The 24,256-nt window shown below is 40.3% G+C and overlaps 1 protein-coding gene across 4 annotated transcripts in view; it reads left to right on the top strand.

Moving 5' to 3' along the window:
- Nucleotides 1–24,256, top strand: part of sema5a (sema domain, seven thrombospondin repeats (type 1 and type 1-like), transmembrane domain (TM) and short cytoplasmic domain, (semaphorin) 5A) — a 262,200-nt gene that overhangs the window by 47,672 nt on the left and 190,272 nt on the right. For all 4 annotated transcript variants that reach the window (XR_005993366.1, XM_041813627.1, XM_041813626.1 and 1 more), the window contains exon 2: nucleotides 14,240–14,452. Coding sequence is in view for 3 of the 4 variants with exons in the window: in XM_041813627.1 (XP_041669561.1) it covers nucleotides 14,305–14,452 (148 nt within the window). In the remaining variant the exon portion in view is untranslated. The remainder of the gene's footprint in view (nucleotides 1–14,239; nucleotides 14,453–24,256) is intronic.

The following is a 24,256-nucleotide window of genomic DNA, read 5'->3' as shown; positions in this document are numbered from 1 at the left end:
TAAACACACAAACAGGCCTTTAAAGAGATCCTCCTGACAGACTTACGGCTAAATAAAGCAGCTCTGTATTGTCCTGGCGAGCTGTCGTCTAAAGCAAAGTCTGGGTTGGTTTTACGCATCATAACTGAACAGAGAGAAATGTCTATCAGCAGTGTGTTGTGACCCCAAACTCACACTCCCACCACTCCGTTTGGACAGATGGATCATCGCTGCGACGCTCGCTGTCGACAAACATGTTTGTATGTGGCCTTCTGCGTGGGTGTGGGGGTGCATGTGCGACCACTACACAGCCACGTTTGTTCAGAAGTCTGTTCATTATGTATGCTGTAATTCAAGCATCTTCAAGTCAGACAAAATCGATAGTGGTGTTAAAATGATCCTCTCTACAGTCGCTACTGCAGGAAGACTTCGATTGATCAGTTAGCTGACACCTCAGCTGCCAAAATGCAAAGATGCAGAGGAGTGTGTGTGCTTAATCCTATTATTATGTAACTTTTAAAGCCAAAAGCTTGCAACCACTCGTGCCAAAATATTATCCGACCTCGTACAGTTCCAGCTTACAGCAGACTTTTTTACATAATTCTTCCTCAACTTTGAGTTTTTCTTCAAATAGCATGCTAATTTTGTCTGGTTCCGAGGATACTTCAGACCAAATGAGCAGCTCAATATTTTAGTGGAATAATATTCAATTTATTTAAATATTACTGTTGTCCCTCTCTGATGCTCTTCTGCTTTTTTAAAGAAACTCCATGTTTCATCTGTCTGTATTTTCTCCCTCACTGGATAAATCCCTCAAAGTCTCTGCAAAGTTTAACCTCCTCAGAACAGAGCTTTTGTTTGGAATGCATTTTTAGTATTTCCTGATTATTTTGGATCAGTAGGACCTTACGGGCGCTTTCACATTAGGCCCAGTTGTTTTCAACAACGCCGTGGCGCTGTTCCTCCCCCTCCCCCTTCCCCATACTGGCTTGCTTTCACACTAGCAGCCTGGATCCGTGCCACTTGCGTCTGTACTCAGTCTGAAACAGCAGGTGGAGGTATACACGTAGCTGGTTTACAACCTCAACAAGGCGGAGAGAGATGAAGAAGCCAACATGGTAACCATTCGGGTCATGACCTGAGCGAAGTTTGTTTTTTGTTTCAACTCGGCAAAAAAGTCCATCCTGCAGCCATGGAGGATTTAGAGTAACTTTTAAGATGCCAGCGATGTCGCTCTTCGTATCTGCACATCTACTACAGCTCAGAGGATTAAATGGGCTCGCGCTGCGCAGATACAGCGGTTTTTGAGGTGACAGGAGACTTTTATTGCCTTTGCACCTCCTCTCACTGATTCCAGCTTGTGTCCATCTGTAAGGAGAGTCACAACAGACCATTTATTGACTGGATTCTGATGATTTCTGCCCTTATTGAGGAAAAATATGGACAAACTGCTTCGCTGTGGAAAGAAGTTTAGTTTTTACGATGATGTCATAAAGCTGATACGACGCTCTGTCCCGTATCCAGGCACCGTTGCATTCACAACTTATCCAAACCATGCCAGAATCCATTTGAATCACGCCTGAGACCATCACCCAAGTGGGCCTGGGCCCGGTGCCTGGGCGCGGTTCGTTTGCATTCACACTAACCAAAACAAACCGGACTTTGGACTCAAGTGCCCTCGGATCTGGGACCGGGCCCCTAGTGTGAAAGGCACCTTAGTTTGAAAGCTCAGCTGTGGCTTTGAACAGGAATGATGCCCACAAATCTCCTGAAGGTCCTGGTTCTGCAGAAAGTGCAGGTTTTAGAGCATGTGTTTGGCCTTTTGTGGCTCTTCAGCCAGTATGGTGTTGATCTCTGAGAGAAGTATGAGAGTCGTATTTATGATGAAACACAAGGACTAGTTAACAAATTTTCATCGTCAAAATTTTCACTGAAAGCTCTGAATTTTCCTTCCAAAATCCACACAAATTCCCTAAAATTTAAAGGAATTACCCAAAATTTCACTGAAAAATTCTTAATTTTTTTTAAGATAGTGTCCAAAAACTCATTCAAAAATTTTTCAGTGAAAATTATTTTAAAACCTAAAAGCTCAGGTCAAAACGTCCCCCTGAAATTCCATGTAAATTCCTGAAAAATGTCAAGAAAATTCCACATAATTTAAAGGAAATTCCCTCTCAAACTTCTTATCAAATAATTTTGAAAAATCACAATTGCTTTCATTTTAATTCCCTGAAATGGTGGCAAATTTCCTCAAACACCCTGACTTTTCCATGAAATTCTTCAAAATGTTTAAGGACACCCAATTACAAAATCTCTGATACAAATTCCCAAAATTTACAAATAAATTTTACAAATCTCCAAGGAAATACATCAATTTTTCAGAGCATTCTCCTTCAAATCAAATTCCCAAAAATTATAAATACATTTTTACATATTACAAATTTCTTTGAAAACGCTGCAGAATTCCCAAACAAATACCCCCAAACACCAACACAAAATTCCCAAACTTGTGTGAAAATGCCCCCCAAAAATTCCCCAAAACACATCCAATTAAAACCCACCAAAATAAACAAATGTTCCCAAAATTTCTTCAAAACTTCATAGTTATGTTTCCAAGCATTAAGAAAGTTATTCATAACTAAATCAAATTATCTTAAAATATGCAGCAGCGGAAATGATTGCTATTTTGAAGGAAAAAGCCAAAGAGTTTCCTCACAGGTACATTCAGGGCCTTAGCAGGCCGGAGCAGGTGAACAGGTGGCTCAGATACTTTACAGAGTGTTTGTAGGAAAAGCAAGTTGATGTCCAAGAGTCTGACACAGCGCATCACGTAACATAACAACCAACAAATAATGTTTGAGAATGTAGTCCTGTGTCTCCATGTTTTAGGGTTAACACCAAAAGTGAGACCAGTCCTATTTTAGACAACACAGGATGTGATGCTATCCATCCCTTGTGCCAAATTGGTGGTGAGCACTTCAAGTGGGTGTTTAAGTGGGGAGTTTAGAGAGCAGGTAGGAGGGACACATCATCATCATCAGTGGTGTACCTCTTCATCAACAACCTCTTCACATGCTTCAAACCTGAGCCTGTGCTCCCTGAATACCTGCAAATAAGGATCGCTTTTAGACTGGGTCCATTGAAATTGAATTGTAGTTGATTTTTATACAGAAGATAACGATAGTAGACAAAACAGAACGCAATTCAAGATTATGAAACATGATTTATGATTTAGATTACATATCTGAAAAAGAGTGGGAAGAGGTACATCTGATCCCACGTCTGTATTAATCACCCTGCTTCCTTGTATATCCTACTTTTTCTGAGCGTCACATACTCATGGAATCACCTCCTACAGAGAACAAGTGGCCGACTACGGCTTATTACTACAGAGAAGTTGATTGTCTCAGTTACTGCCTGTTGAGAAATTGAGGGACATTTTGAGCTAACAGCATCCTTCACTGCTGGTCTGGATGACAGAGACTAGACTGGTGTCATGTGCTAATAACAATTGCTGCAGTGTTTTACCTTGTTTATTGCACAGCTTGCATGATTCATGTCCAACTCCTGACTTTCTGGTGTTTGAAGAAACCCCTAAGTAACCCTTTGTTCTTGCTTTTAGTTTATAGATAGACACTCTGATCCATGTGACCACTTTGAGCACCACCTCTAACTGGTTTTAGAGTGAGGTGTGCGCTGCATCATGCAGTTTAACTGCTGCCATCTAGAGATTTTTGGTAAGTCTACCATGGTGGTGTACATTTAGAAACTGTCGCCACAGGACTTAAAGCCATATTGATTCTGTAACACCTGTTTCATACACGTATCGGCATGGAGCATGTGACGGTATATCGATGCTGTGAGCACAGGTCTAGTCTGGTCTAAGGTTAGTGGAGGTGATTTCAGGTGGGGAAGAGCAGTGCCTGGGTCGTATTCACAAATGGAGTCATGCTATTTTTCTATTTTGAACTGATGATAAAAAGAAACATTTCAGCGGAAGCATGGCAAATGTCATGTGGAACTTTTAAAACTCAATCTTTTCTTAACTCTTGCATGTCCCAGTCCCATAGCTGACCATGCGGAAGGGGGTCTTTTTGCCCCCTAAAAATGCACCTTTTTGCCGTCTTCCCCCTCATTTTTCAAGTCTTTACTTTAAGCTTTAATGGCATCCAGCTGTGCCATTAGTTGTGTAACACTCATAAGTTCTCAGCACAATCATTAAAAGAAGAAGAATCACCAAAGTAGTGCTTTTAACAAGATAGGGGCTGCTGTTTGGTTTTAATGTTGGATAAGTTTAGAATGATTGGAAGTCATTATTTAAAAGAGGAGCACATTTACTTGTATAAGAATCATCTTTTATTTTTGACCTTTGGTTATGAGGGGGTAGTATTTCAACCCCCCTGGCTGCAGGCTTGTGCCTTTTAATCATGGCAAAACAAATTTGTCATGGAAAGTAGCGATAATCAGCTGTGTTTAAATGATGCTAAAGCCGATACCATCTAAAGTTAAAAAACAAAGGTTGCTAATGGTGTTGATGGATGTGTCTTTAACTAACTCTGGATGACACATTTCTGTCTTTGCTCCTTTCACAAACTAAAAAAAACTCGAGTTACGCTGCATTATCTGCTCTTAACATGAGTTCCAAATGTTAAAATGGTTTAGCCCATGTTCAGATTTCTGTGTGGCTCTGACTTTCTCTGCTAAGTGCTCTGAAAGCACCAGTGTGTTATCCATCACCAGGTCCAAGGGGGATTTCAGTGTACGCGCTGTGGATGTGCTGGTCTTTTAGTGTGTCTGTATCCGTAAGGTGTGAAAGAAACAGAGGAAGAGGTAGGAGTGGGAGCAGGAGGGGCAGCAGGAGGAGGAAGATGAGGAGGTGGAGGCTTGTACTAATGCCCTGGAGATGATTTAGAGTTTAGAGCAGCGTGCAGCTTCGAAAGCTTTTGCAGCTCTCTCCCACTGGACCAGTCGGTGGCTTGTGGTGAGTTAAAGAGAAAATCCGATCCACCAGAGATCTCTGACTGGGAGAACGCAACAACTGTTGAAACATTTGGTTTTAAATCAAGTCTTGGCTGTCTTTCTCTGCTTTCTCTTATAGACATGATGCAACCAGTGCATGTGTGCATAAATCAGGTTATCTGTGGCTTTCTAAGTCACACATGCATGTTAGAGGAAAGCTAGCTGGTAAATCAATACCGTTTCTTTCATTTTCAAAGTCTTAATTGTTTCACAGTGCAATGCCTGCTGTTCATTAAAGTTCATTGGTGTTTTTATTGGCTGAAAATAAGGCTCAGGTGGTTTACTGCATGCATACATGTGCATGTGTCCCGTACACATGGGCTATTCCTAACACATTTGACAAACAACATGCAGTATGTAGGAATTCAGATTGAATTATTCACACTGAGGCTGTTATCTGAATGTTTGATTCAGTTCAACATGAGAGCTAGTGCGCTGGTTTACAGGGTTCAAATCAAAGTCAGTTAAAATAAAATAAGGTCTGAGGGTCCTCCTAGAAAGTGTCAAGATCCAAACACTCTACACTTTCGTGTATTTTGGTTTATTTCTGGGCACCAACTTGTCATGAAATTGGAGGGAAACGTATTTATGAGACAATGACAATGCAATGCAATAAATAACGTGCGGTTTTATATGATTAAATGATTTGTTCATAATTTAGCAGTTATTTAGCAGTTAGTTATTCCAGAAGAAAAAAACATCCAGAAATCAAAAACTATGAGCTCAGTGTGAAGAGAACCAGGATTACCTGAGGGAGAGTCATCTACACTACCACTGTGCTAACGGACCAGTCGATGACGTAGGTCTAGTTTTTTTAAAAACCGAACATAACACCTGAAGTGGCTGAAAGAAAAGCTACTACACGTATGTACGTGTAAGAAACAAACATGTTTAATCAACATTTTTCCCGATAATTTGATTCCATACATTCTGATGTAATCCCTCCAGATCCAGGGTCAGTCTGCATGCTTGTTAATGTCCTGGCCCGCTGAGTTATCAGAGCATCCTTAAAGATTTTTCTGTGTCTCTAGCTACTCAGTAAACTATGTGATCAAGCAAGCACATAAATGATACCTACATACAAGTTTTCTGATAAACAGTTAGAGGAGAAGGTTTTGGAGCCGAGGCTGGGGCTCCTTAACTTTTTACAGTGTTTAGCAAAATGAAAAGTAGCTTTGCCTTTCCCAGTGTGATACCTGCAGAGAGTCTGCTAATGTTAGCACTCCTAGCATCGCCAAGAAAGCTTTGTTTGCATGCTGGAATAGAAATACTGTCTGCATTCTCTAGACCAGTGGATCTCAACCTTGGGGTTGGGACCCCCTTTGGGGTCGTGAGAAACTGAGAGGGGGTCTCCAGATGTGCCCCAAAAACTTTAATAATTACACTGTTGCCACTTAACACCAGTTTTGTCAATTTTTTTTTTTTACCCCTTTTCAGCATTTTTTTTCCCACCAATTTTAACACATTTTTGCCATTTAACACCTATTTTTGTCAGTTTTAAACTCTTTCCACCACTTTTCTGCCTGTTCTTGCTCCTTAAGCTTGATATTGCCTCTGTTGACCCATTATTGCCACTATTAACCCTTTTTTACCACTTTTTACACCAAATGTTTCCCATTTTAACCACATTTCACCATTTAATATGCCCAATTTTGGTGTTTTAACCAATTTCTGCCAATATCTGCCTATTTTTCTTTCTTAGTTAACCCTTTATTGCCAGTCTATATCAATGTTTCATCCCATTTCACCAAATTTCCACCCATTTTTGCCAATTTAAAGCTATTTCAGCCACATTTTAACTCCCTTTTACCACTATTTATGCTCTTTTTTGCCACTTTAACCCATTGTTGCCATTTCTAACCCATTTCTGCTACTCTGAAAATCCAACTTCACTACCTTTTCCACCATTTTTTTTTGCCATTATTAACCCATTGCAGCAAAATTTAAACTATTTCAATTCTTTTTTTTTTAACAAAAGGATTTTACTTTTTTCAGAAGGTTCTTGACTACACAAATGACTCAAAAAAGAATTTTGTTTCTTTGATATGTGTGGTTATCATTCAGTTTAAATATGAAATATTGATACCACAGCTTAACTTTACAATGGACCGAGGTTATGCGGACCTCCATGGGCCTCAAGAAAGCTCTCCCATTTATCCCCCATATGGACGGCCTTGTCTCCACATGACTATTCTTGAATGTTCCTGGCTGTTCAACCACCATCAGGTACAGCGGGGGTCCCTGGTCTCTGGCACCTTTATCTTTGGGGGTCGCAGAACCAGTACTCTTGACTATGTAGTCACACTTCTATCTTAAAATCTGCTACAAACATGTACATAATAAAGTCACGTTACTGTTAGAAACTAAAGATGTGATGGGGTGTTGAGTATATTGAGGGTCTTGATAAGGTCTTATAGTATTAGATGCTGTGTAAATTTAAATGTTCTGTATCTACTCTGTAGTTGGATGCATCTTTTAGGTAACTGGTCTAAAGGAAATCTGCCCCCACCAAACCATCCTCAGTCCTGGAAAACAGTTTTAATTTGCCAAGCTGTTTCTGTGACCTTCTGACCGTATAATTGAGCGCTCTTAATTATTTTCTCTCTGTGCATGCCTCAACGACAGGGTTTGTGAAAATAATGAGTTTTTACCTTTATATCTGTTTATCAGTGTGTATTCCTCTGCAGTACTGCAGCATGTTGGAGCTTAATCAAATACTAACAAGCTGTAACAGACGAGGGTGATGAATATTTATTAAATAGTGATTATTAAGGTCTCATATATATCATGATGTTGCCATGGAGAGCACTTCAAAATTGACGTGGACACAAACTTGCACATTTATTTCATAAGACAGGTGTGTAGGAGGGAAACGAGTCCGTCAAGAACTTACAGGTAAACTTCTGCACACTAACCTGCAAAGCATTCATTTACATTGAGACCTGGAGCTTCATCACCAAGATGATGTGACGAGGTCTGAGGTTGGATTAAGGTGTCCATAACACAAATACAGAGAAAAGAAAACCAGATCAGTGAGGAACTAAAGCAGAGTTCACTTATTGCCATAGAATATTGATTTGAGATCATTATGATTCATCAGTCTGTTTTTAAAATCAAATATTTAAAAAAATCAGTGTTTTAATTTAACATTATGAAAACCCATAAATATTTTAGTCCTGTTTCGGTCAATAAAAAGTCCTTACATTTTGGGCTGAATCCCAGTTCTCCCCTTAACCCCCAATCTTAACCCTCAGTCTCAAAATGTGTGTTCCTGTGAAGTGCGAGGGCTGTCCCAATTCTCCCAGGAGTTGAGTTGAGGGGCGAGTTTGAGGGCTTCATCTCCCTCAATTTATAGATACTGGAGCTCCCTTGGTATTGAGGGTTATCACTCAAAGAAAGATGGCGGCAAATGCGGGGAAGAAATCGAGCTACAAATGTAAATTTCTTTGTACTAGAGATCTGAATATTACGAAAACCACTCCAATATCTTAGTTTAATGGTTTTTTTTATGGATTATTTGCCTTTTTGTAGCGTAACATTTACTTTTATTTTTATGATCGTAAGCCAGTAACTGTGCCGTCGCGGATGAGCCTACGAGTCACAACTGGTGTTTCATGTTAGCTAATGGCCGTGTTATACGGTGACTTTCAGCTGAATATGTCCGTGGTTGTGGTGTTTATACGTGTTTTTGGTTGAATATTAACATGTTCTCCTTTTTCTTCTTCTTCTTCTGAATCAACAGACTAAGCAGTTTTGGCACATTATTGCCCTCTACAGTCTGAAATCGTAACTGCTATTAAGGGGTGTCCCATCTCTAAGTCATGAGATGGTCCTTACACTTGGTTTTGAGGGGCGAGTTAAGACTGAGGGTTGAGGATTGGTTGGGAAGAGGTTATCTCATGTCTTATAAGATTATCCTGTGGTCTGAGGTGTGTTAAGAGTGAATTTGTTCCGATAATTGACTCTGAAAACGGTTGGGGCCGACAATCATAAATATTAAACTTGTTCAATATTCACGATTAAAAATCTTCATGTGTGTGGGGCAATCCGACGACTCCCGAGTCATGACTCCGTGAATTGTGATGTGAAACGGCATGAAGCCAATCAAGAAGCGAGCTGACTGACAACAACCATAGATATTATATACGTATATAATGTCTATGACAACAACTCACTTCTAGCTCGCCCAGTAGACTATAAAGTCCGTGTTTGCACTGTCTCCAGGATTTTCTCCACAGTCTTCTCTCTTTTTTTTAGTTTGTGATTTTTCTGTTAATAGTCCCATGAACACCATCATTCCCTCTTCTTGTATGTCCTCTTCCATGTTGCGTGCTTTGTTTTCCGGCTGTTGCTATTTCTTCTTCATCGTTTTTGTTAGATCACGTGTGATCACGCGAGATTTCTTGCTTGGAGGATGAGATTCTAGATCGGTGATGGGACAGAATCATGATGTGTGTGGTGTGCTGTGTTGAGATTATCGGAGCACACCACACACAGTACGATCAAAACGTTTCAATGCCTGATTTTTTATCTTCATGTGTGGAGTCTCTAACAGATAAAACATCTCTTTAAGATTTAGAAAATCCTTAGGTGTGTACCCCGCTTTTGTCTCGCCTTCTTCATGGAAAGTTAGTCGAGCAACATGTCAACACTTGCAACAAATGTAACTTGTATATACGTACTGTCCCTTACTTAATTATGTATTTAGCTTTTATTTAGTTAAATTGTTCAGTTCTGATGTATTTTTACCACCTGTTGTGTTGCTGCAATGCCAGAAATTCCCCTCCAGGATCAATAAAGTCTTATCTTATCTTATTCACACTGTTCAGGGCTGAACGATTTGGGAGAATAATCTGATTGTGATTTTTTTTTACTCAATATTGCAATTGTGATTTGATATGGGATTATATCTCAAGTTCCTCATGTCATGCATTTTACAACAAAAACAATCAATAATTCATTCTTTACTGTAACCAAGACAAATTTAGATTAGACTAGGCAGAAATATTTTTTAAAAAATATCTAACTGGGATGATTTTTTTTACTCATTTTGCAAATTTAACATGAACTGTTGTATTAAAGGGAATTATCATTTTTATATAATTCTCATATTTAATAAGAAAAACATACAAAAACGAAGAGGTGTTTTTTTTTTTTAACTCTATTCTAAAAATAGGGCACTAGTATGATTTCATGATATGTAATGCATAACATCTCTGCTGCAAAAAAAATTCTAAACTGATATTTTGACACAAATTTTAGGTCAAAGAAATATTGCACCTTCTGTGATTTGAAAATTGCAGCAGACTATATTGAGATTTAATCTAATTTGCTATTAGCCCTAACATTGTTGCGTACATTTTGCATTCTTACCATAAGTTAAAGATACGGGAATGATGTTTTGTATCACTATTCATCCATCAATCTTCATTTGTATAGCACTTTTCAAATGAAACAATACAGGACAATATGCAAACAAACTAGAGTTTTAGAGCAGCTGCAGCTGTGAACTTTTCTTAGTTAGACCAGAAAGAAGAGCGCTCAATGATCTGTTCTACACATTATAAAAGCAGCCACCAGTGCCACCAAACTAGCAGTGCTGTGGGGAGAAAACTGGGGATTGATCCTAAGTTGTTTTTTTTTTACACAGAAATGTTGGCAACCCAATACACAGTCATTTTTACAGTGTGTAGATATGACATGATGGAGAGCTAAAGTGGGTAACTCTGGCACAACTATACCAAGTTCCACGGTGCTTGGAGGATGAGGAGCGTCTTGGAGAGAACAGAAATCTCCAGCAACACCTGTAGTTTAATGAATAACTTTATTAGACTGCTGCGTTTCAGCATGCAGTCTTCATCAGGGTCATCACTGCCCCCGATGAAGGCTAGATATGACCAAATAAAATCACCAGCAGAAATAGAAATATAAAGCTGTGTGTCGTCAGCATACGAGTGGTAGTATGATCTTTTTGGAGTGAGAGGATATGTGAGTTAAAGAGTAATAGTCTGACTCCTGTGGAAAACCAGACAATGATTTCTCTCAGCAGATTTTAAACGATCTACTGAAACTTAGAACTTTACCAGGGGTGTCAAAGTCAAGGCCCTGGGGCCAGATCTGATTTCCTCTAGAATAAAAATGTAAACTTATCCTTAAAGAAAAAGTAAGGAGTAAAAATATTTAGATAAGTCAGGAATGTGGGAAAAGAAATTAATTTGTGCTTTTATTTCATATTTTCAATTTTACATCTCACAGTTAGGACTCAAACTTAGGATTTTGACTTTTAGTTTCATACTTTGAGCATTTCAACTCAGAATTTTGACTTCTTATATAATATTTTGAGCTTTAAGATTCATAGTTTTAAATTGGAAGTCATATTTTGACATTTTTAACCAATTATTTTCTATTTTATCTCGTATTTTAAACTCCAAATTTTGTGTTCATAACCTACAGTTTGACCTTTTAGACTCACAATTTAAAAATTTGAATCAAATTTTGACTTTTAATTTCATGATTAGAAATCTTATTTCATATTTTGACCTTTTAAACTCAAGATTTTGACTTCTTTCTAATATATTTTTCATTTAAAAACATTATTTTTCAATTTCAATTTCATGTTTAAATAAATTTATCTTCTCAGATTGTGAGCCTTTAAACTTTTCTTTTAACTTTTTAAATTTCATTCATTTCATTTACCATCAGTGCTAAGTTTTTTTTTTTTTTTTTTCTTCCATATTTTATTACCGGTGAAATGAGGTTGACAGTTTCTGGTTAAAAAAGTGATCCTGTTAGGCCCTCAGGTTAGATCTGAATCCAGAATCCGGCCCCTGCTGGGATTGAGTTTGAGATAAACCAACAGAATTATGGGCTTTATGAATGAGGATTTCATGATCTATAGTCTGGATGGCTGTAAGATCAAGGAGGACATGGATTGAAGGTTTTTTTTTTTACTGTCACAGCTCATCCTAAGGTCACTGGTTAACTTTATAAGTGCTGTTCGGTACGATGATTTCTACGTCTGTTTAGGGCACCTTTGGGTCCAGACTCACCAGCGGAGAATCACTGGTTTCAAACATGTTCCACGTGTTTCATGGGGAAAGACATTTCTTAGAGATGTTTGTTGACCTTGCTGCCAGACTCTGACAATGTGAAAAACTTGTGTCTGGAAAACTTTTCAGAGTACTTTTACCATTGAATAGATACAACAAGGGCATTCAAAGACTATGAATCAGTAAAACCAGAAGAAATGCTAACAAAGAAACCGTTCATGACCCACAGTAGTACACAGCAGGCCTTGAACATTCATTATGAATGTGAACATGCACATTTTATTTGTGCTAAATAATTAATCCCCTGCATTACAGTGAAAACTTTTATAATCTGATTCTCTACCTCAAATTCACCTCTGTGCTCGGCAGATTATGAAAAAGCTTCCCCCGGTAAACGCAGACATTAAAGGTATAAGGGACTGTTTGATAAAAGAAAGGAGGATGTCATATCGCTGAACTATCAGGGGAATATGACTCGCTGGCTCTCAGTGGCAACAGGTAAAATGGCTTTTTGGTGTGAGAGAAAAACATAAAAGACTGTCAGGGAAACCAGCAGACAAAGAAAAGTGACACGTAAAACGACAGGTTGACTAAAGCAAAACCGCAAAAACTACAGAGGCTGACGTGTGAGCCGTCGAGACGAAAGAGAGAGAGAGAGAGGCAATCGGCACTGGCTGTCACTACTGTGGATGACAGGTGTTTTACATTACTTCATGGCTGATAGATAAAAAAACACTTTCACTGCTGCCTCTGCATTTTATACACTGGACTCTGAATGAATTCCATACAGGCCCCGAGGTCACGGAGCCTATTCATGCGCACTTAAGGCAGAGTAAACTTTCCATTGAGGGAGAAAATGGAGAAAAAAGCAGCGTGCTCACAGCATTAGGGATTTCATTTGAAAGCAAGAATAGAGAGGTGCCTTATGTTTTACCCTGGAGCTACTTGCAGCTTTCTAGCACTAAAAGGGATTCATACTTCAGAGAAAAGGTTTGTCGAAGGAGAGCAAATGCTCAAGAATTCCTTCCTCTCTAGCACACTTCATTTTGTCTTTTTTACTCTCTGCAGCATGCAGATTTTTCCATATTTTTCTCTATTCCTACAACAAACACGTTATTAATAGTTTTTGCTTATTTGCAACCCACTGTTCATGCTAAATCAACTCTGTCACGGAGGCAGGATCGCTCTGTTCTCCCTCTACAAAGACACATTTTTCCCTCCGACTGGACAGCAGATCAAAGGGCCTGTTTCGCATACAATAAAATAATATGAAATGCTCCGCTTGTTTGGCTTCAGACTACATTTTCTCTCATCACACATTAGCAAAGCAAATGCTTACCCTTACTGGTGCCTCCAGTGTCTCTGCTCTCGCCACCACATGCTGCTCAAAAGTGAACTGTTCAGTCAGAGAGGCTTATTCTGGTGTGCACAGCATGAATCCATCTTGGTAATAGCATCACATTAATGATTAAAAAGTAATGATGTAGAGGGTCTGACTGCTCATCAATTCACCCCCATGAAGAAAAGAAATCATAAACAATTGAGTTGTAGACGCCGCTTTGTTTTCCTTGCAGCAAATGACTTCCTTGGGATGAAGCCGTGAGCATTTTATAATAATCACATCCAACAATTTTAAGAGCTTTGGTTGTGAATAAAAACATATCAGATTTACAGCGGCTGTAGAATTTAATTGAGCCATGAGGAGTGCTGTGTGCATCAGCTTTGTGTATATATCATTCACACATGCGCACAACAAATAGACTTTTAATAATGGATAGCACAAACGCAGCATGCGCTGAACTACTGCTCCTCGACAGAGGAAACAAAGGCACACAGGAAGGGTCCATATATTACACAGAGCACACACACACACACACACACACACACACACATTAGAGGTGTGAGGTTGTGCAGAGCGAGGTCTGATTCATGCTCTGGGTGTCAGAGGTTGAAGGGGATCTCTGGGTTTCATCGGGATCACAAGTTTAAAACTCCGTCTGTCACACTGTGTCGTCTTTGCACCTCTCCGCTTTTCTTCCAGATTTATTTTTGCTGCTTTTCATCTCCTGCAGTGTTTCCTCAGTGATGCAGAGAGGTGCTTTACTGAATCATGTTTTATGACCCTTTGGATATAAACTAATGTGATATAAGCCCACGATTAAATCCCAATTCATTCTTTTCTGTCCCTCCAGGTTAGTCTCTCCAATGCTCTTGGCCCCTGAGGCCTGAGGAGAAGTGAGCCAAGTCCAGGCCCCCAATGGGACGCCCTGTCACCCAGCATGCACTGCTGCTGCTGCAGTGCATGCTGGTCTTGCGGCCTGGAAGCGTGGCCAGTAGGAGAGGGCCGGTGTTGTTGCCTGAATCCCCCTGTCACAAGATGGAGCACCCGCTCATCCCACACTCAGGTAAGTTTTCAAAAAAGCACACGCTGGGTTTAGAGCAGATTCAACTTCAGTTTTACTCTGTTTTTCTTCTTTATCATGTTTACTCTGCTGTAGCTGTGTGGAGTTATTTATACCCTCTTCTCTCTTCTTGTCTTGCTCTTTAATCAACCTTCACTGTTATCTCGTTACCTTTTCAAACAGAAGGTTGGATTACAAGGTTATATACATGATTTCTTGACTGATTTAGCAGAAGAGTTTGCTGTTGCCAGGAGACACAAGCAGTCTCAGACAAGTACTGTCAGTTTTAAGAAAACTCATCTCTAAAAACAGACAAAAGTAAAGCAATATTATAAATGATTCTTGACAGCTGCGAGACAGCTGCTGCTAGACAGCCTCAACTTACCTTTTTTTCCCCTCCAAAACTATACAAAAGAAGAAGTTTATATAACAGTGTTGTTTGCCAAAAGTAAGGTGCAGATTAGCCTGGCTAACCATCAGGAAGAGTACAGTTTGACACGAAAAAACCCTCACCCCGGCCTTTTTAACCCTTATATTAATAAAAACTGGGCATCTATATACTGTTGAATTCAACACTTTCCACAGATTATGAGTTACAGTTACACTTTGGTGTTAATTTTTAAAACTCAGTGTTATTTTGTTACACATAAAAGTGTTCTTTTAACCATAATGTGTCGGTTACTTTTGCTTTGTATGGTAATGTAATGTATTTGCCACATTTATTGGTAACAAGGTTGAATGCACTTTTCATATATAATAGATTTTCACACCTCACAGTGGAGACACCTGTGATGAGGAAGGACTAATCCAAATACAGATAACACTTTGAAAGACATTTTACTCAACAGGCAGGACGCCGTCAACCCAGTAGATAACTTCACTAATGGTGCAAGTGTTTAACATACAAAAATCACAACACCAGAACATGAGCAAAGCAATCTCAGCAGTGATAACTGTACAACAGGCAACACATAAAAACACTCTGCCCAAGGGCATGATGGGAATCCCAGCCAGCATATTCCCCCTCAGATCTGAGATGGCAGAGGACAAGTGGCTCTCTACAGAGTTGAACTAGCACTGATGGATCAACACTGTCAAATATCTCCAACACTGAAGACCATTTCACTCAGAATGGAGTTGTAATTACACTGAAGGAGCTAAAATCAACCCTTTTTGCTGGTTTAAGACTGTTTTAAAATATAAAATTTACACATTTGGATATCTAAAATCATGCCCCATCCTTACTAAATATCTAAACAAACCTTAGCAAGGTGAGAAACAATGGCACAGACCTCTGTGTGCTCTGATTTAAGGTGCATTGCTGGAATGTCTCACTTACCAGCTTAATACCTGCAGCACAGCAGCGGGGAGGCGTCAGGGCCTTCTGCAATCCTCAGTGTGGAACTAAGGGCGCTTTCACATTAGGCCCAGTTATTTCGAACTGCACTGCGACGTGATTCCTGCTACTCCCCCTTTCCCCTGCTGCTTGCTTTCAAACTAGCAACATCCATGCCCGGGCCCACTTGCGCATGTACTTAATCCGAAACAGCAGGTGGCGGTATGCATAGAGCTGGTTTACAACCCTGACAAGGAAGAGAGAGAAGAAGAAGCTACCATGGCAACCACTTGGGTCATGACCTGAGCGAAGACTGTTTGTGTTTTAGCCTGGCTTTTTAATATGCTAGCAACTTCGCTCTTGGTATCTGCACATCTGCTACAGCTGGAAGGATTAAATGGGCTCGTGCTGTGCAGATACAGCGGTTTTTAGGGTGGCAGGAGACTTTTATTGCCTTTGCACCTCCTCTTACTGACTCCAACTTGTGTTCATCTGTTAGGTGAGTCAGAACAACAGACCATTTATTGACTGGATTCTGATGATTTCTGCACTTTATTGAGAAAAAAGTGAACAAACTGCTGCGCTGTGGAAAGAAGTTTAGCTTTTACGATGATGTCATAAAGCTGATATGGCGCTCTGTCCCGTATCTGGGCGCAGTCGCATTCATATCTCATCCGAACCGTGCCAGAGTCCATTTGAATCGTGCCTGAGACTTTTTTTTTTTTTGCATTCACACTACCAAAACGAACCAGCCTTCGGGCTCGAGTGCACTCGGATCTGGGACTGGGCCCCTAGTGTAAGAGCCATCTTAATGAATTACAAAACAATATTCAAAGAGACATCAGTTCAGGTTTTATTTCATAATATGACAATCAACATATAACCAAATTAAAACACACCTTTTCAGTTAGTGTTGGCATGCTATGGGTTAAGTCAGACAACGTTATTAGTTTCAGCAGTGTAATTTTGTTTTGCAGTACTGTAAGACCTTTGGAACATAAAGAGCTATTCACAATATCACATTTGCATAAGTTGCCAACAAATGTACAACTTAGTACCACATTGTGTCATACCTTTAGCGAGGGAAGTATGGTATGGTACCAGCAGATATTGGCTTTAGGAGCTGGTGTCATCAGACAGGAGAATTTCTGCCAATATTTACAACCAGTATGTCAGCTCATGGGCAGCACAGCAGCGCAGGGGTTAGTCCTGTTGCCTTACAGCAAGAAGGTCCCTGGTTCGCTTCCTGGTCTGTGTGGAGTTTGCATATTCTCCCCATTTGGGTTCCCTCCAGGTACTCCAGCTTCCTCCCACCACAGAGACATGCTCGCTAGGTTAATTGGTGACTCTAAATTGGCCGTGAATGTGAGCGTACCTAGTTGTCTGTTTCTATATATCAGCCCTGTGGTTGACTGGCGACAAATCCAGGGTGTACCCCGCCTCTCGCCCAATGACAGCTGGGATAGGCTCCAGCCCCCCCAACCACCAATGGGATAAGCGGTATAGAAAAAGGAGTAATGTCAGCTTATATCAGCTGTATGAATGAGTTTAAGGAGTTTTAGGCAGGATCAGCAGACCTACGTCACCTAATGTCTGTCAGTGTTTGTAGTCATTCTTTAAACTCAAAGTTTGTTTCAAGGACGGAAGTTTTATAACCTGGCACACCAAATTTGTTTCACTCATCCATCTGGTAAACCACTCATAGACAGCTTTTGGGAAAGGGCAGAGTCTTTGAAAAAAAATCGGAGGTTGACTGAGTGAAAGTTCTGTCAGTCACATCTTTACAGGCCGATCAGAGCAACAAAACACGTGACGTAGCTGCTAACAAGCTGCGCCCCTACCAAAAGATTAAACTCCATAGGGAACTGCATAACACCGGGAACCATGACTGCAGACATGTCAGTACACGACTGTTGTTGTTTTTGAAAAGAAAACAACTCACTGCTGTTTGTTGTTCTTCTTTAATGAAGAAATGTCGTCAAGTTCTGATAAAACTGGCGCTTTAGCAGCATCCACGCTAATCTCTTGCGCCATAATTACACCGGCCTCTTGTCCCTGCTTGTTTACGTCACGACTCCGCTTCACCTGAAAGTACTGCTCCATGTCGCTGATTGGTCCTGTCCCTTTGTAACCGGGCCCAAACGGCTCAGATGGGAGCTTAACAATATGGATTCGCCAGTGAGAAACATGGAAACGGGCGAATTCATCTGCTTTACAAAGTTAGAAGTTTTAGGTCTGAGCTTCATGTAAATATATGGATATTAGTGTTGGCTAAAATGAATGTATAAATACCAGCATATTAGATGTTAACAAAATCCAGTGTAATGCATCCCTGCCTTTAGTATAACTAGCTTAGCCAGCTAAAAAGTAACAGTTGATAAAATCGCCCGTGGAGTCGTGTTTTCAGCCAACATAATCTGTGGTTTGAAATGTGAGGTCTGATACTGTCAGTATTTATTCAAAGACTCTTTATTGCTATTTAGAAACCAGTAGAGTTTGGATATTTAATCGTTCCAATTTCCATTTGTAGTCAAATATAATCGTCCATTTGCATTTCTGCTGGCTTTGATTGCACTCAGGGAAACAGTCCATGTGGCACAATTCAATCCTGGCCCCCACTGGCCAACATCTGATGACAATTAAGCTTTCAGTAGTATCCTTAGAAGACATCTACATGCTAATGTAGCTATCTGATGCTGCTTGTGTCCAATTCTAGTTTTCACCTCTGCATTTAACTTGTGGCAGTGCACAGAGTTGGAAATAACGGCTTAAGTCTTTCCTCACATGAAGCTACACATGAAACCAAAGTTGGCTAACACTCCAAAATCTGTATGACTGTCACACAGTAGCCAATGGATTCTGAGAGTTGTTTACTGCTAAATGAAATCAAGCATGCATACCTGCACCCATACTACATCAGTGGTATGAGAGATTAGTTATCACTGAACTGCCACTTTGCTGTGTCTCTTCCTTTATTCCCTCCACTACCAAATCTACTATGTGCCTCTCCCTTGAGAATCAAAGCAGGCACACCCCTGTGCCTCCACTCCATGGCTCTGCAGTTTAAGATAGAGTATTTCAGTGTTAGATTTCATCGTCCTTATCTTATATTGCTATTGAGAAGCTGAACTGTAATGAAATGCTTGTGAAACTTTGCAGAAAGAAAGCATCAATAGCGATCAATGTGGCTCTGTCTTTCCTCTGTGAAGCAGCAAAATGCCATTGAGCTGTTTTCAGTCCAGTAGAGTCACAGTCAGATAAACACAAAGGACTAAATTGACTAAAAGTCCAAGGTCGCCGCATATGCCCAAAAATCCACACACTGGCAGGGACTGCGAGCCATCGCCAAGAACAGAAACAAAAAATCCTCCTCTTCAACCCCTCTACTCTCCTTCTTTCACCATCTTTGTCATGCCATTGTTAGCCCAGGCGGCTATCTTCCCTCTGCACCAGTTGAGCACAATGATGATGACTAACTGCCCGGCTAATGTGACACGTTCCTGCCTTGTGCTTTCCTGCATGAGGAGGATCAACCAGCAGCCAGTGGGTCAGCTGTGGTCAGTGCGTTTGTGTTCTCTAATGTACCAGAATGGCCCATTAAGCTCCTGTGGCCTAATGCTTTTCATGAAATATAGAAGCTTTAATAAAAAGGGTCAGCATTACAGTCAGCAATCAGACATGGTTCACCAACACAAAACCTACAGTCGAAGAGAGAAGAGACAGAGAGGGAACTCCAGACTTTTATTTCTGTGGTCGAGTGTTTTATTGGTCATTAGTAGTAGCAGGGTCTCTTAAGTGATCGACTGCAGCTTCACAGTTACTTTTTATATGCAGTCAACATACATGAAAAATTTAAGACAGATTTACACTTAAATACCATCCTTTGGGTATCTAAACAGCCAAATGGTTTTAGTTTTGTTTTCCTACATCTCAAAACATTTGCACCCAAAAGTTTTCCAGTCATATCCAGACAATAAAAGCAACTTATGGTGCCTGAAGTGGTTTTTAAAAACATTTTAAGTTTCTCTAAACTAGTAACTCCGTAATATTCTGAGGCCATGAAAGTTTTATCTGAACAACATGACTCATAAGAAGTTAAAAACCTTTAACATGATTCCTCTTCAGTGTGGACAGTTGTATACATTTCTGACTTTTGCTTTGGTTTCTGGTAGAACAGTAAATGGTAAAAACGGAGTGCACTTATGCAGCACTTTTCTTGTCTTCCAACAACACGGCCGGCTTTTACAGTCGCCCTTTAACACACATTTACACACTGATAACAGAGTAAAGGGCCCAGCTGCCCATCACTGCTATTCACATTCGCGCATCGATGGCTACGCCTTCAGGAGAAACTCTGGGTTTCAATGTTTTGCCCAAGAACATTTCAACATACAAACTGTAGGACCTGGAAATCACACTGCCAGTCTTTCAGTTGAGAGACCACCCACTCCCACTGAGACACCGTAACTCTCGCAGTCCTGGTAGTGTATGTAAAAAGATGGAATATTAAGGATATTGCCAAAAATGTTTGTTTAGACACACTAGATGAAGAAAAGTATTTGGCCACACCCATCACCACAGGTGTATAAAATGAAGCAAATAGCATGCAGTCTCCATTTGCAAACATATGATACAAATGGGTTGTTCCGAAGAGCTCAGTGACTTCAAGCATGGTCCTGTGATGGATGCCACCTTTACAATTGGATGATTTTTGATATTCCATCCCTGCTGGATATTTCACAATAAGTGAAATATTAGAAGTGGAAGCATTTAGGTACAACAGCCACAAAGACCACATAAAATCACAAACCTGGACCAAGGCACATGATGCTTAGAAGTCACCAACACTTTGCTGATTCCATAGCTAAAGAATTCTGAACTTCGACTGGCATTAATGTAAGAACATAAACTGTGCAGTGGGAACTTCATTGAATTGGTTTCTATGGCTGAGCAGCTGCATGCAAGCCTCACATCACCAAGTCCAGTGCCAAACATCAGATGAAGGGGTGTAAAGCACAGTATCACTGAACTGTGAAGTAGTTAAAACGTGTTCTGTGGATCACAGTTCTCTGTTTGGCAGTGAGATGGGTGAGTCTGGGTTGCAGAGAACATTACCTACCTGACTGCGTTGTGCCAACTGCCAACAAAGTTTAGTGAAGGAGGGGTATTAGGACTGTTTTTTATTTAAGAGCAGTCTTAATGATTCAGCGTACCAAGACATTTTAGACCAGTGGCTCTCAAATGGTGTGCTGAGGCACACTGGTGTGTCTTGAGGGAAGCCTTGGGAATTTTTCTAACTATACATTATTACTACAACCATACAACATCTAAAAATACTATACCCAATGTCCTCACTGCATGCAAGCATCAGACATTGCATTTCATCATGCAGCATTGCATGCTCACTATCTGTTCTCTGTTTAATATGCAATTCCCTGCCCTGTAAATTGACTGTTTTCCACATGAAAAATAAGAAATTTCAAGCTTTTACTTAGAAAGTAGGCAATCGGAGGCGTGGTGCCTTGTATTAACTAGCCTCTAATGGCTGTGAGCCACATAGTTTTGTCTCCATGTTAGCATGTCAGACCATAAAATTTCATAAATGGATATGGAGAATATCCATGCATCACAATCTCCACTTTGTAAGACAAAATAAGTTTCAGGAATGAGAGAAGTGAAAGGAAATTAAGAATATCTTCTGGTAGGACACTCCTGCTTCCTTGTCATCCACTTTCCTTGTAACTTATACATCTCAAAGTGAACAACAGGGAGGAAAATAGGAACAGGGTGACTGGAGATAAACCTTGCGCCACTGTGTTACATTGCACCCTTTGGGATGATCTGGAACAGGGTTGCAAGCCAGACCTTCTCATCCGACATCAGTGCCTGAATGGACACACATTCCCACAGAAACACCACAAAATCTTGTGGAAAGGCTTCCAAGAAGAGTGGAGGCTGTTGTAGCAGCATGCATTTCAATATAATATCATTACAGTCCCTGTGGGTGTAACGGTCAGGCAGCCAAATACTTTTTTCCATGCAGTGTAGCTTTGTTAAACAAGCAGCATAAAACAATCAGAACAACATAAGAACTAAACCATAAAGGAACCCAAAGAAATAAAGATAACTCAACATATTACAAGAGCCCAAGCTACACAAAAAGCAATAATCTCAGTTGTTGTTGTTCAAATCAACTTTTATTTAAATTTGAAAGTACTGTAAAATACTCTATAAAGTATTTTTATGGAGTTAAGGGCAAAAGTAAACAAAGGTGCCACGTTTGCCCACTGGAAATCAAAAGTTTCACAAGTGTTTGACATCCCCATGCTTCAAGGGAGTTCAAACTTTCCAAGATCCCCTGTGGGCATTTATTCAATCTCAGGTTTCAATGGAAAGCACCAGAAGGCTATTTTAAGGTTTCATCTAAAACGAATGGCATCCTTATTTGCTGTCAGATATGAATAGGGGATAAGGCATTGTGCCCTTTGTGGGCTACAGAGGAAACAAAAGGAAGCCAGAAATCTGCCTTCAAACTTTAAAAGGTAGAATTATTGTCTATAAAAGGAAATTGCACAGACACAGTTACAGTATGCGTGTAAATTTCATTGGCTTGTTAAGTCTGTTGCCCCCTAGAAGAACACACAAAGTCTCTGAGCTGGCAGGATTGTTAGCCATTAGCTTTGTTACCCCGGTAGTAAAGCTGCGCATCTTTAATCACTCTGCTTTGTTTACATCTTCAGCCTTATTTTACCTTTCTCAGACTCAGCATCTTTGCAGAACAGCTGCTAATTCCCATGATCTCCAGAAGACATCCATTAATCTTTGCCATCAGAGCTGTATTTTGCTCAGTTTTTAATCACTATCCTTTTATGTCTTGATGATAGTCTTTGTGTGGTGGAAACACACGCTATTGTTCAGTACACAGACTTTTCCATAGACTGCCAATTACAGCCTTCACTTTTCTGCAGCAAACGTGAGAAAGGCTGAGTCACTAGAAAATGTTCGGCACATATACCAAACTCATGTAAATGTACAAGCATACAAAAGTTTTTGAGAGAAGAAAAACCCTATTGTTAAAGCTATTATCATCCTCTTTAGTGAGTCATTGTGCTCCATGTAATGTAGTATAATCCCTGGTTGTTGAGAATGTGCAGAGCAAAGCCGCCATGGTTTCTGGCTTCAGCTGAGCTGGGACAACTACAAACACATTCAGCATACCCCTGTGGAACACAACAGCCCAGGACACCCAGGCAGGCCTTATCCTGTGGACATACACGGATGTACATTATAAGAATTTAGGCAGAGCCTCTATCAGCCAGAACTTATCAGAGAAATAGGACAAATTTGTACATGCAGTTGTTCACACTTCTTGCCAAGAGGAAAATGAGACGATCAAAGCAGCTTTTTTTCTGAACACTAAAGAGCTATAGCTATCCTAGGCTGCTGATAGCTTAGCTTAGCATGAACAATGAAAGCAGTGCAAAAACAGCTACCCTAGTTTTTGCTAAAGTAACTAAGCCTGCTCCTCCATAACTGGTTCATTCATTAAAAGTAGGGATGTATGGGAATAGCTGACACCACCCTTGCTGGTAGAAACTGGAATCATGAGTTGGTTAAAATAATCTTTAAAATCTGTAAAAGTTCAGGCCCACAGTGCCAGTTAAATGTTGTCTTAGTAGCTTCCAGTAACTAGCCAGTACCGTAGCTCCACTTCACATGTACTGCAGTAGTAAGGCTCTACTATCTGCACGTAAACCAGCTCATTGGAGGGCATCTTGCTTGGACATATTTTGATCTAGACAATAAAGATGAAGGTGTATGTAAGTGGGATAATAAAACTACTGCAAGGCATAAAGACACTGGTGTCATTTGACCGACCGTTTTGACATTGCTTAGCCACAGATGTACTGTTTTTATTCATTGTAGTTGTAAAATTGTTCTCTGTTTTGACAGTTTACTGACTCGACTGAATTTTATTGAGCATTTCATGAATTTGGACAGTGGTTGTTCAGTGTATTGCTTCCTGTTTTCTAATTCTTACTGGCAAATCCATCTTGCAAAGCTCCCATCTGAACCGTTTGGGTCCGGTTAGAAAGTGACAGGACCAATCAGCTTCGAGGGGCAGTACTTTCAGGGGAGGCAGATAAGTAAGCGGCAACAAGAGGCCAGTGCAGTTACGGCGGCAGAGATTTGCGTGGATGCTGCTAAAGTTTTATCAGAACTCGACGACATTTCTTTGTTGAAAGAACAAAGAACAGCAGTGAGTTGTTTTCTTTTCAGAAATGACAACTGTCGCGTACTGACATGTCTACAGTCGCCATGGTTTGTGTTGTGCAGCTCTCTATGGAGTTACTCCTCTGTAGGGTCTACAACATCATGTGTTTTGTTGCTCTGATTGGCCCGCGAAGACGTGACAGACAGAACGTTCAATCCAATCACCCTCCAAGTTTTTTCAAAGGCTCTGCCATTTC

The sequence above is a fragment of the Cheilinus undulatus genome, linkage group 19, assembly GCF_018320785.1.
Source record: "Cheilinus undulatus linkage group 19, ASM1832078v1, whole genome shotgun sequence".
Taxonomy (NCBI): Eukaryota; Metazoa; Chordata; class Actinopteri; order Labriformes; family Labridae; genus Cheilinus; species Cheilinus undulatus.
This window is presented reverse-complemented; position numbering and strand designations above follow the sequence as displayed.